Source organism: Crocodylus porosus, unplaced genomic scaffold (genome assembly GCF_001723895.1).
Source record: "Crocodylus porosus isolate Cpor-Errol unplaced genomic scaffold, CroPor_comp1, whole genome shotgun sequence".
Lineage (NCBI taxonomy): Eukaryota > Metazoa > Chordata > Crocodylia > Crocodylidae > Crocodylus > Crocodylus porosus.
Window position 1 is genome coordinate 15,889,907 of NW_017728932.1, and position 13,020 is coordinate 15,902,926.

Genomic DNA, 13,020 nt, shown 5'->3' on the forward strand with positions numbered 1-13,020 from the left:
CTTCAAGAGTAAATTGGATGCTTATCTTGCTGGGATCCTATGACCCCAGCTGACTTCCTGCCCTTTGGGCTGGGGCTGGACTCGATGATCTCCCGAGGTCCCTTCTAGCCCTAATGTCTATGAAATCTATAAATCAGTAGGGTGGCCATTATAAACGACAGTCCAGTTGTCCTCTGCTCTCTATTGATACGAAACCCAGTACCTTTATGTCCTCTATTTTTCTCTTGAAGACAAAAATAGAGGACATAAAGGCGCCAAGTTTTGTATCGATAGAGGACAGAGGACAACCGGACTGTCCTCTATGATGAGTGTCCTCAAGAGAAAAAGAGAGGACATAAAGGCATTGAGTTTCATATCATTGAGTTTCTGTCCTCTAGATACAAAACTCGACACCTTTATGTCCTCTATGTTTCTCCTGAACCCACATTTTAACTAGGTTTAGTGGGACTAGAACCCATTGAAGAAAACACACTGGTGAGGCTGGAAGAAGAAAAGGAATAGACCTGTCCTCTCAATTTATAAACCCAGCTCGTCTTCTTGTGTGATTGCACAGAGGCTCGGGTTGAATTATTTTTTCTGTCTTGGGGTTCAGGTAAAAAAAAGGAGTGCGGGAGAAGCCAGCTGCAGGTGTTGAGAGAAACACCCTTCCCGGGTGGTGGTGGGGGGAACTACAGTGATAAACGGGCTTTAAAGCCCTGTCCTGGGTGAAGAGATGGGGTGAGGGGGTCGATTTAAAAAGCCCGCCAAAAAGCCAAGGGCCGCAACGGCTTTCGCACTTCGCAAAAAGAGCGGGAAAGCGGCGCCGACCGTTAGGCACCCGCTGCGGGGGCGGGGCGAGCTCGCAGCCCCGCGAGGAGAATCGCTCCCCCGAGACAGCGCTCCTTGCTCGGACGGTTTCCTTGAATGGCTCTCTGCGCTTCGCTCGAGTCCCCACAGAACCCAGCCATGAACGCCCCCGCCCCGAGCAACCTTTTTTCTAACTCATTTGACGTGCCCCGACATTATCCCAAGTTCAGCCTCGAACAGGTTTCTCCCTCAGCCACTCAGCTCTGCTTTAAACCGCAGCTTTGGGTTTCTTCCTGGGTTGGGGGAGGGGGAGGAAGGGGTTGGATCCTTTCCATAAACCAGGAACTATGCAAGCTGCTATCTGAGCAATGAAAATATATAAAAGCGCCCCAAAAAATCCTAACAATCAAGGAACCCAAACAGGCTTAAAATAATATAATCATATCCTCCATTTCTTGCTATTCATCCTTTTGCATGACTGCAGATCCAAAGGAAATGCTTCAAATAATCATGCAAAAATCGAGAACTCAGAAATGATATCTTTTATTAGACCAACCAGGAAATCGCAACATTTGTTGCTGTCTTTCTCTACCAAATACATCCCTAAAATCAGCCCTTTTTTTCAGACTTCCTCATTATTTTATTTTACGTTGTATTGCGTATTTATTTCAGTTCCTCGGTGCCCTGCTGTAAGCTCAGAGGTGGTCCACAAGATGTTCAAGCAGTATCAAAGAAGATTTTACTATTTAAATATGTATTGCAGACTTCATGGGGCAACCAGCATAGTATTAAGAGCTGGAAGAAGGTCTAGGTGGACCAATATATATATGCATTTTTGCAATGGTACCGCACAGGAAAACCGCATTCATGTGTGGTTGTTCCTACTTCGTGCCGGATTTTAATTGAAGTAACAAAATTCATCCCTTGCTTCTAGCCTGGGAGGAGATGCGGGAATTGCAGAGGCTGCACCATTTTTCCCCTAGGGAAGGAGCGCTTTTTAATGGAGGTCTCTACTCTGCTTGTGTTTTGAGGCAACACTCACAGGGGATGCACTAGAGATTAAATAAACTGACAAATACTCTCCCCTACAAAGCAGCACATACAGACACAAAAACAGGCTGAGTATTTTGCTGAATTTAGTACTTGTGGCAAATACAGACACGTTTCCTTTTTTGGAGGCTGCCAAATCCCCTTGCTCTGTCCTTAGAGTGGATCACTTGAATACAGACGGAAGACCCCCTCTAGAAAACATTTTAAACTACGTTGTTGGTCGTCGCAAACAATAATATTATCGTATCTTCCATTTCCTGCTATTCCTTCTTTTGTACTACTCCAAATCCAAATAAATAAATCTACAGCAACATAAACCACAGCATTAAAACAAACTAACTGCTTGCCTGACACATTTTGCAAGGGTATAAATTGTGGGAGCGGCGAAACACAGTAATAAGGGATGGTTGCCAACATCCTAGCTGTGCATAGTTGCCAGCATTTTAACCAAGAAGAATGTAAACCTCTCAAAAAGTTTTCTTTTTCTGTATGGCCTAAATCCACTCTATAATTAGTACTGGGAAACCAGGAGTTAACAATTCTTTGGAAGTTAACTTGTTATAAGGGTATAAAAGAAGCCTCCATGGCTTGAGTCCCCAACTCATGTTTGGAAATGCACTGCATCTTTTCCTGTGAGACAAACTTCTTGCATGTTAAATGAGGTAAGTGCATAAACAATTGCTCTATTTCACTCAACTTTTTGCAGGGAATTATAAACATTATACGACATTCGGAAATAAAAGAGCAACTGGATTTACTAGCACTGTGTATTTGCATTTGACACTTTACTTCCCCTAAGTGCCGAGCTGTTTGCGTTCCATAAAACAGGATTCAAAGTGCGAGTCACTTGTTCAGGCGGCATGGAAATAATAGCTTTGGCATCTTTACCACTGGGAATGGGGTCAAAGGACAGTAAAAACAGGTCTTTGGTGTAAAATATAACTATCATTTTATTTAATAAATTATTTACCGTAGTTCCCTGTCTCTAAACTAACAACTTACCAACATGTAGAAATGATTTTAAGTGTTGCAAAAATGAAGAGTCTAGCCACTCTAAATCACAAGGATCACTAAATCTACATGCGTAGGTTCAAACGTGTACATTTTTATGGGGTACACTGCCTTTAGATTTAGTTCTGTGTGCATCCTGTATTCATCCTTTTTTGCTTACCTCTACAGCATATCAATCTTGTCTTACTTATAAACCCATCTCAGAGACTGGAGATCTCTTTGCTTGATTGTTGAAATATAAACCGTAACAGAAGGCAAGCAAATCTTGGCGAACATTTATCTTTTATACCCTTGAAGCATAATGTTTATTTGTAGCTATATGATGGGAAAGTGCTACTACAAGAAGTAAAGCTCAGTGCCACCTATAGAAAGAACCGGGATCTGAGACAAGTTCAATAATCTAAATCAGTTAAATTTGATACTACCTCCATCCAGGTTTATCTTAAACTGGTTTTAGCCATTTTGAAAGCAATTTACGTGCACTGAACTTCTGCTGTGTTACAGATGTGAGCCATTTTCCAATCACTTTTACCAATTTACATGTAATTTCTGTCCCTAGCCTGGGTTTTCCCCTCCACCCCCTCCTTTAGAAGTTGCAAAAGTTGCAACAACTTCATAGAAGAAGCCTTTAGGTAAAGGTTGTATATCTGTTCTTGGCTTACATCACAAAGCTTCGACCCACCTAGAGGAATCAAAGTTAACTTAGGGTTACAGGAGACTTCATTATGGTTTGAAGATGTAATGTAAAATATTCCTAGGGTATTATGAAACTCACATAATTGCTGCTTAATCTGACTTTCCTTTCAGAAATGTCTTAATGGTAGTTGTGGTGTATGTATTGGAGGTTATGGAAACAATTACTCAGTTACAAGAATTCGGGTTGGTGACTTGCAAGGATTTGGAAAGGAAAGAATAAATGATGTGTTCCTTTGTCCTCTACATTCATTTATTTTGTTGAGAAGAGGCAAGAATTTCTTAGGTGATACCTTTTACTGGACCCACTATGTTCTGAGTACTGCTGCTGTGATTCTCTCCTATGTTGCTGCTGTTGCCTGTGGGGTGACTCCTGTTGCAATAGCTGATTCCACTTCTGCTTCTTTTTATGTTGAATGGCTCTTATCAGGTACTTTGGGGAGTAGATTTTATCTGCTGCATGGCAGTTAGGTATATTTTTTGTATAATATAATCATAGAAGTTAAAAATAGAAAATGCCAGTTAAATCATCTGCACTGATACCAAAGTCCATGCTAATGGTTCCCAAAGACATTTTGAGGCTAAGAACATTAGAGTTATAGTTATGAACATATTGGATTTCAATTTTTAATCAATGCCCCCTATTCACTGATATGTATTATAAAATTGTAAAAAATATAGCCAACACACTTTAAGAAGTTCATTGTACTTGGAGATTAGTTAACAGTCTTGGGGTCTAAATATTATTCCTTGTTATTGCCACCACGGGGACTCTACCAGGAGTACAAAACTCCAGAAGTCACCGCTCTTGAGGTCACAAGTCTCCCCATCATTTCCAGGTTGTAATCCTTGGGAGGTTCTCATATAATATCTAAATTAGAATATGAATTGTATTTTGTTGGGGATTTTTCCGTTCACTTTAAACACTTCACTTTTTCCTACTATACTAGCTATGTGATAACACATGCATATAATGATGCAGGATTATATTTGGTGCGTCTAATTTGAAGTGCTAGAATTTCAGAGATTGTGAACATATGGAGTATGAATATTATTTCACAGTACAAATTAAGTCTTATAGTTTTTCATTGGCATAGTATTTGATTTTTTACTGCATAGCATTACAGGCTGTCTGAAGGAATTAGATTTTCAACTGTATGAATGTATGTTTTGATGATTTATACATATTGCTGTCCAAATATGGTATAAGGAGGCAGGTCTTAAGAGGGAGGAGTATCAACTTAGCAACACCCACATGTAAGAGAAAGCTAATGCAGTTAGACAAACCTTAATACACTTCAGTTAACATCTGACCTCAACAGACTTTAAGGGATTTCAGATAATAAGTCAATATTTTTTTTTCTTTTCTTAGAAACAAAAGTTTTACTTTTCTGTTATTTTCTGTTTCAGTTTCAGCAATCATTAAAGCTGCTTAACAGAATGACTTCCTGTTCTGTTGTTCTCGAGGCTCCTGTGCGAAGGGTTGCTATCTTTGGAGGAACTCATGGCAATGAGTTATCAGGGGTGTTTCTGGTCAAGCATTGGCAAAAGAATGGAGCTGAGATTCAAAGATCAGGGCTCCAAGTGACACCATTTATTACCAACCCAAGAGCTGTGAAGAAATGTACTAGATATATTGACTGTGACCTGAACCGTGTTTTTGACCCTGATAATCTTGGGTAAGAACAAGCGTGCCTTGTGTATTTTTAGATCTTTTCCTTAAGAGTTGTCAGTCATGTATAGCATAATTTTACTGTTAAAATGTTAACATGATCTCTACCACTATTGTGAGGATTCAAGCACATAAGCAATCATGACCTTTAGCCTGAAAAGACTAAATAGCATGTACTTTGCTCATGCACTGTATAGAGCGTTTGTGCAACAGGAGGCAAACTGTCACAGAAACTTAAAGACTGTGTTTAAAAATCAATATTGGATTTGTTCTATTTGTCTAAAGCTGAGTAGTGCTGTTACCCTGAATTGCAGTGTCATTTCTCACATGTCCTGAAATAAACATCTTATGCAATTCAGCTTTGGGGCTAGTCTTAATGCTCCTTACTGGCAGCAATGTAGCAGATATTAAATCACAGTTATTTAAATATAGATCAATATATTGAATGTCTGGGAAAAATTACACATGTCCTACAAATTGGAGGAATATTTTTAATTTCAGTTATAAACAGCATAAAATGAAATGTCAAAACAGCCAAAATGGAAATATGTATAATACAGCAACATGGTACCAGGAAATTGTCAATGAAATAAGTGATCACACTGGATTTTGTATGTTAAATTAAGATGAAAAAAAGTTTAAAAAGTAATGTAGGTGTACAGATTACAAAGGCCTAACTTACATTTGTAAACATTATTTTTCGTGAAAACTTAATTCTGTTAACATAGTGCTTGAAGTGGCCTTTGGTAGCTGAACCAAGCACTTTTTTATGTTTAGCATATTTGTGTTTAACAGGCAGTTTGGTAATGCAAAGGTCTTCATAGGAAATGTGGATGAAAGTTAAGAGCATTTACTGCCCACACATTTTACACATACAACTATTTTTACAAGGCAGCTGCGCATTTTCATGTGTATTTTAATTTGGCTTTTTCTAGTGATAATGTATTGCTTGTCTCATAAATTAAGGTAAATCATATTTGGTAGCAAAGGTCTGCATCAGCCTTTTAATTGTTTACTTATCCTATGCATTTAGAACAACTTATTTTTCCTGATTTATTTAATTTCACCTGCTTTGAAAATAAAATGTTTTAATAAATACTGGGTTAATAAGGCTTTTTATATAAAACTTTTGCTAATATTCTTCAGTAAATCTTAACAGATCACCCAGACCTTCTATATTTAGATTGTTTTACATTTCATTGTTGGGGTGGGGACCTTATGAAAAGAGAGGGTGAAGTCCTAATCCTACTGAACACAAAGGCACAACTCCCACTGACTTCAAAATGGGATGTAATTTTGCTGAAAGCACTTAGTTCTTTCTCTTCTATCCAGAGACCTTATATCCATTTTCAAATGCAGACCTAAAAAACTTATTAGATTAACACAAGTACACAACATATCAGACATGTCACATGCCTGTTTATAATTAAATTAATAACTGACAAGGTATAATAAATTACATTTAAAACATTTGATTTAAAGACACCAGGCATATCTACACGAGATGTTTACTGTGGAGCTGTTTAGTGAGCTTCACAGTTAAATGTCAGTGTGTACATGCACAATGCTATTAGGCCAGAGTGAACTAATTAACTCTTGTGTAGGATGGTACCACCAGTCACAAGTACTATTCTATGGCAGAGTTATTTACTCTGCCGCAACACAGGTGTAGATGCTGACGGGGCTAGCTGGGGCACAAGGCTGCTTCACTGCAGGGGCTGCCTGCTGGCTAGCTCCAGACTGTAGCAGTGATGCTGCAGAGGGTCTGGCTGGGGCACGTTGAGCTGGGTTGGAACAGCGCCAGGCTGGCAGGCTGACCCCCAAGGCCTCCTGCCAGCCAGAGCTGTGCCCTGGCTCAATGTGCACATGCAAACACAATGCCTGGGAGCAATAAACTCTGGCATGAGCTGCACCGGAGTTTATTTGGCTGTGTTAATTTCACATGTAGATGCACCCACTGAGAGGAAACTTAACAAAGTCTTGAAGGAAAGAGTTACAGGTAGCAACATTATGTTTTCAAGAATGTGATTGTCTATGCACATGGGCAGTTTTATGGGACAAGAGGAACTAAAACAAAAGGTCTTAAGAACCTGATCAGAGTATGAAAAGTAGGTTGCAGGTTAAAAAAAAAGAGAGAGAGAAAAGGAAGCAAACTATGAAGGATCTTTTTGATGAAGTCTATGATTTTAGGGTAGGAATTAACTGCTGAAAGGCTTCCTTTCCAGTAGAAGTTGGATAGGTCCTACCAATGATTTTACGTGGTGGATAAGCCCTGTCATGATTTTCTGCTTGGGGAGAGAGAATTTCAGCCAGTGTAAACTGGGAGCCAACTTAAAGAATTAAAATCAAAGTAGGAAAGCCCAGTTTAGATTAAGTGACAAATTTTGCATTTTACTGAAAGGGACAACAGTAAGACATATTTCCCCATGAACAATAATACCTGTCGAATCAAATACAAACTCCTGCTAGCCATTTTGATAGGTTGATTATCAATTGTATTAAATCAGGAAAAAAAAAACAAATGAAAAAGTTACACAGTTTTGTTGACTGCAGAGACCTAAAATGACTTTAATCTTTTTGTATTAATATTAACAGCAGAAAAGTGATGGAAGATATTCCATATGAAGTAAGAAAGGCTCAGGAAATCAATAATTTATTTGGTCCAAAAGGTAGTGATGTTGCCTATGACCTTATTTTTGACCTTCACAACACAACTTCTAACATGGGTGGTACTCTTATTCTTGAAAACTCCAGGAATGACTTTATAATTCAAATGTTTCATTATATTAAGGTAAAACTAATTTTAAATAAATTATTACATATATATTTTTATATGCTTTTGAAAGACTGTATTCCTGTACAGGGTTTGAATTATACTGACTCTTGGGGTGTCTGCAAAAAAATTGGCTGCCCATCATGATGCCTTAATAAAATCGGAGGCCCTCCAGGTTATGTTTTTCTAATCTTACAGGGGGGCTCTTGTCTCTTATGTGGGGCCTCACCCCCTGCCCGTAAACTCCCCCATAATTTGAACTCTGTTCCTGTATAACAACTTAATGGCTTTATTAAAATTTGTAATTTTTATATTTTCCTAAAAGCTGGGTAAAAAAAATAAATTAATGATAGAATTATCTAGTATATGAGATTATTATTCAGTTTGGGCTGATATGTTTGTACAGATTTAAATCTGTTGTAATCTTTAAAACGGATAGGAACACCACTGAAAAAAGAAAACAAAACAAAATACAGTGACCTCTACTTCAAAATCCTTAAATAATATTGATCTGCTTTTATATTGGTTTGTCCTGAAGTTTGATCAATTAAGATGAGAAAGGAAAAATAAGTATAGTAATTATGTAATTATTATGCTAATTACATGATATACAAACATGAAAAATAAGTGGAGTTAGATCCAGGAATAAATACTAGTTGTAATTCTAAGAAGTCCTAGAAGAAAGTGTAAATATTGTTGGTAATGTAGCTGATACCGGTTTGAGACGGGATTTCCAGAAGTGCAACCTAAATGTTCTTACTGAAGTTCTTAGTAGTCTTCATGTGAACTTTAAATGACGGCAAAGATAGGCCAATATTTGGTACTTTTGAAAATCCAACCCTGAATTCATACACTGCAAAAGAAGATATTTAAGGATATGTTTCAACATAAGATGTTTCTTCTTTCTATATATTATTAGAAGACATAATCAGCTTATTGCTGCAACTATATGAAGTCTGGCATAGAGCAGCAAAGTCAAAAGAAGAAATAATAGGCAGTAATCTAAAAAGGAAGTCCTAGTCCTGGATTATTCCAAACCATGTTGAGGAAATGTATTAAATCACTGTCTCAGAATTTAAATTCAACTAAAAGAAAAATATTTGAAATTTACCCTAAAGCAGCTTGATTTTAGTTTTTGAAACACTGCAGTTTCAAAAACTAGAGATTTCTCTTTCTGTTGGTAACCTAAGGCTGGAACTGTGTTCATTTATATTAGCATGTGAAGTTCAGTGGAGCATGCCTGGCATGAGCTTGGGGAAGGCAGACCAACAAATATAGCTTTGTATATTTTCTAAAGATGCCCTACTTATTTTAGAGCCATGAAATAAAAGCAACATATTGAAGACACTGTGTAAATCACTTCTGCATCAGTAGTCTTCTGTAACACAACAGCATTTTAAAATATTTGCATAACAAAGACATTTTTAAATAATTCTTCACAGAACGCTGTGGCTCCAGAAAGCTGTCCTGTTTTCCTGATTGAGCATCCTAACTTGAAATATGCAACAACTCGATCTATAGCAAAGCATCCTGTTGGTAAATATGAAAGTTAAGATCACTGAACAATAAGTGTCTTGTTCTAGACATTTTTGTTTCACACTTAATTTTCATTAAATTGTACGTACTCTGTGATCAGTGGCATCCATTTGCTTGGTAAATATTTGGTATATATTTGGTAAATAGATTAGCTATTGATTAGGTAAATAGGTGATCTATTCTACTTCCTAAAGAGCCCCCATTTAAATTGGTTTGCAGGATACAGAAGCCAGATGGAAATAAAAAGAGGAAAAACGGTGTCCTGCATATAACTAGCTTGCCTCTTCATTGATACTGCAATAGACGTTAACCTATAGACAACTCTTGGGATTATTTTGCCTCTAATGTTAATTTAACAGTTATTTTACTAAAGACCTTATGGAGAAGTTCCATAGCTATGAGCAGTCTGAAAAAAATATTTTACTGCTATTTTTTCACCTACAAGTGTTATGCTGATCATAAACTCAAATCCTGCTTGCCTTATGGCAGAAGTAACAGAAACTCAATCATATTTAAAGAGCATTCTAAATATACAATGTATAGTAAACACAGAGGCATTTGCATAGAGGCATGAATACTTTTACTATGCATTCTAAATATGCAACTTAGGTGTTTACACATCTATCAATAGTTCTTCTATTTGTACACAGGTGTTGAAGTTGGACCTCAGCCTCAAGGAGTTCTTAGAGCTGATATTTTGGACAAAATGCGGAAGATTATCAAACATGGTCTTGATTTTGTGCGCATTTTTAATGAAGGTAATAACAGTACAACATGACAAAATAGAATTCCTCTGGGCTGTGCTAGCAATTCATTACAAGAGAACAGATTTTTTTTTACTAAATGAAGCTAAAACACTCTCACTCTCAACCAAAGAGAACTTATATTATTATTGCAGAATTGATGGCGAGTTCATTCATTTTGGCGTTAATAAATTGATTACGATTGATCTTACTCAAACTGAAGATTAGTTTACTACTACTGTCTTTTTTGTGGATAGAGAGGTGGCTGCCACATTAATCTGAAGTCAGGCAGAAGGTCAGCCAAGGTGTGCCTCTAGACATGCGGGGACACTGCTCTGACACGCTGTAATTACAGTGTGTTGGAGCAGACTCAATTAACTGAGTCTACCGGAGCATGCTAATTAGTGCACTCCAGCAGGCTCCATGTTTTGTGTATTCAGCATAATTAAAGCGCCTCCCATCCCCATCCCCAGAGCACGTGTGTCTTCTATCTGGTTCAGAGAGACATGAGCTTTCATAGGCAGCAGTTTTAAACATGTTGCCGTTGGCATTTATAACTACAGTCCTTATTTTATTAAGCAGCCACAGAATTTCATGCTGTATGGTATTACATAGCAACATGGGTCTGGGAAGAACCCCCAGGGTCTCAAGTCCCACCTCTTGCTACTGCCTTGCTACTGTCTCATGTAATCCTATTCATAAATTTATAGCATGCCAAGCAAACATATAAGAATGTTGGACTTGTTAATCTCACTGAGAAAATAAATAATATATTAGGAATTCATTATTTTTTTAGTAACTATTGTCCTTGTTTATTGATTGGTATGCTGAGAAACCAACAGGTATAACGAAGCTTGATCTGCAAGGTGCTTCATAAAGAGAAAGTGGGTGCCCACAAATAGGTTCACAATGTATTGTGCAGGAGTATGTACACTGAAAACCAACCTTATATGAAAATGGTAACATTTATAATAAGGAAAAAAGATTATATAGATGTATTTTGTACAGAGTTACCTCAGATCATTTCTATGCAATTTAATAAGTTTCTGTTATGCACTTATACAAGGTTAAATATGCAATGACAACAAATCCATTAACGAAGGTAAGGATTTGTACCTGGTTTCCTGTTATCAGAAACCTGTCAAAATGTCTTGTATTCAAAATCTTGTCTAACTTTATCCCAGCTACATAGTTGGTTTAATAAAAAATACCAGCCTAGGATATCCTTGCCTCTTGAATGACTTCTGGACCACCAAAGCTACCACATCACTCTTACAGTACCGTTAATGAAGGTGTGATTATATTGGAAAAGTTGTCCCTAAACCATGGGTGTCACGATTTTCTTTGGAAACAACAACGTAAGAATATACCTGTCTCCTGAAGCAAAGAATTGAACACTACCCATCAATATCATCCCATAATGTGTAATTCTGCCAAAGAAAGAAATTGCATTAAAATCCCTCTGTCTACAAAATAGAGTATAAGCAGCTGTACTGACACGGGCCGTGTGCCAGTGCACACTGGGTCATCTTCCAGCGATCTGACTTTCAGACAGATACTTCCATGTTACTTAAGATAATTACTAACTAGCAAACTATGAACAGATACAACTGTCTGGTTTCAGACATTGTAAATAAAACAGTACATGCAATGTTCTTGTTAACTGAGAATTGTTTGAGGTGACGTTAAAGATATATTTATCCTTTCTAGGGGAAGAATTTCCACCATGTACAATTGAAGTTTACAGAATAATAGAGAAAGTAGACTATCCCAGGAATAAAAATGATGAAATTATTGCTATTATTCACCCTTGCCTACAGGTAAAATCTATCAGACTTCTTCATTTGAAGCTTTTTTAATGGGAATTCCATTTTATACTGTTTGGATTACAGTGTAGGACATAGTATAACATCAAATAAGAATTTAAAAATGATATTTGCATCTATAAATTTAATTTATTTTTTTCCTCTGAGGATCAAGATTGGCAGCCATTGAACAAAGGGGATCCTATATTTTTAACTTGTGATGGAGAAACCATTGCATATGAAGGGGATTCTACAGTATACCCAACGTTTGTGAATGAGGCTGCCTATTATGAAAAGAAACAAGCTTTCATGAAAACGGTCAAACTAAAGCTTACTGCAAAAGGCCTCAGGTCCTCTTCATCCTAGAAGTAGACTATTTTAAAAGATTATTCAAATATTTCATAGCTATAGGGCCAAATTAATTGCCATCTACTTCATGTAATCCAGCTGAAGTCAGTGGGGATACATGAAGCATGACTATAGACTATAAACCCTTATTTTTAAATTACAGTTCAGTTAATATTGCTAAGTACTTTTAAAATCCAAAGCAGTCACAATTTTAAGTACTACTAGTATTTATCAATGTTTAATTGGTTCTTTAATTTACAGAGCATAAAATTTATTAATTTATATAGTTAATTATTTCTTTCATATTGCATAACTATGTCTAAATAATTCACTAAATTATGTTTCCCCAAATACAGTAAAGGATTGGGTGATTTGAGGTCTACATTATTGAAAAATTGCTCACATTATCAGGAGAATATTTCACTGAGTATAAGTTATAAAATACAATGGAAACCAGTCATAATTATACATTGTCTAATTAATGCAAAAGACAAATATATAAAAAACTGATTTTTATTGATTTACGGCAACTGTGTTTACATTCAGTTTGTTTCGCGCCAAGGATTTTACTTCATGGGCAATAATTGTGGAATGTGTAAGGAC

At 36.9% G+C, this 13,020-nt stretch overlaps 1 protein-coding gene across 2 annotated transcripts; it reads left to right on the top strand.

Moving 5' to 3' along the window:
- Positions 1 to 2,452: 2,452 nt before the first annotated feature.
- Positions 2,453 to 12,941, top strand: ASPA (aspartoacylase). 2 transcript variants are annotated; one of them, XM_019545742.1, is made up of 7 exons: positions 2,453 to 2,498; positions 4,951 to 5,219; positions 7,808 to 8,003; positions 9,428 to 9,521; positions 10,172 to 10,279; positions 11,975 to 12,084; positions 12,238 to 12,941. In XM_019545742.1, exons 1-7 carry the CDS (start codon positions 2,487 to 2,489, stop codon positions 12,433 to 12,435), a joined length of 987 nt encoding a protein of 328 aa, XP_019401287.1. In that variant the 5' UTR covers positions 2,453 to 2,486; the 3' UTR covers positions 12,436 to 12,941. The 2 variants fall into 2 exon arrangements, with proteins under 2 accessions (XP_019401287.1, XP_019401286.1); XM_019545741.1 differs by lacking the exon at positions 2,453 to 2,498 and having other exon boundaries at positions 7,811 to 8,003.
- The last annotated feature ends 79 nt before the right edge of the window (positions 12,942 to 13,020 follow it).

Excerpts from the sequence above, each read along its gene's own strand:
- ASPA (XM_019545742.1), top strand. Across the intron at positions 5,220-7,807 it reads TTTGACCCTGATAATCTTGG|CAGAAAAGTGATGGAAGATA; the intron begins GTAAGAACAAGC and ends TAATATTAACAG. Across the intron at positions 10,280-11,974 it reads TGTGCGCATTTTTAATGAAG|GGGAAGAATTTCCACCATGT; the intron begins GTAATAACAGTA and ends TATCCTTTCTAG.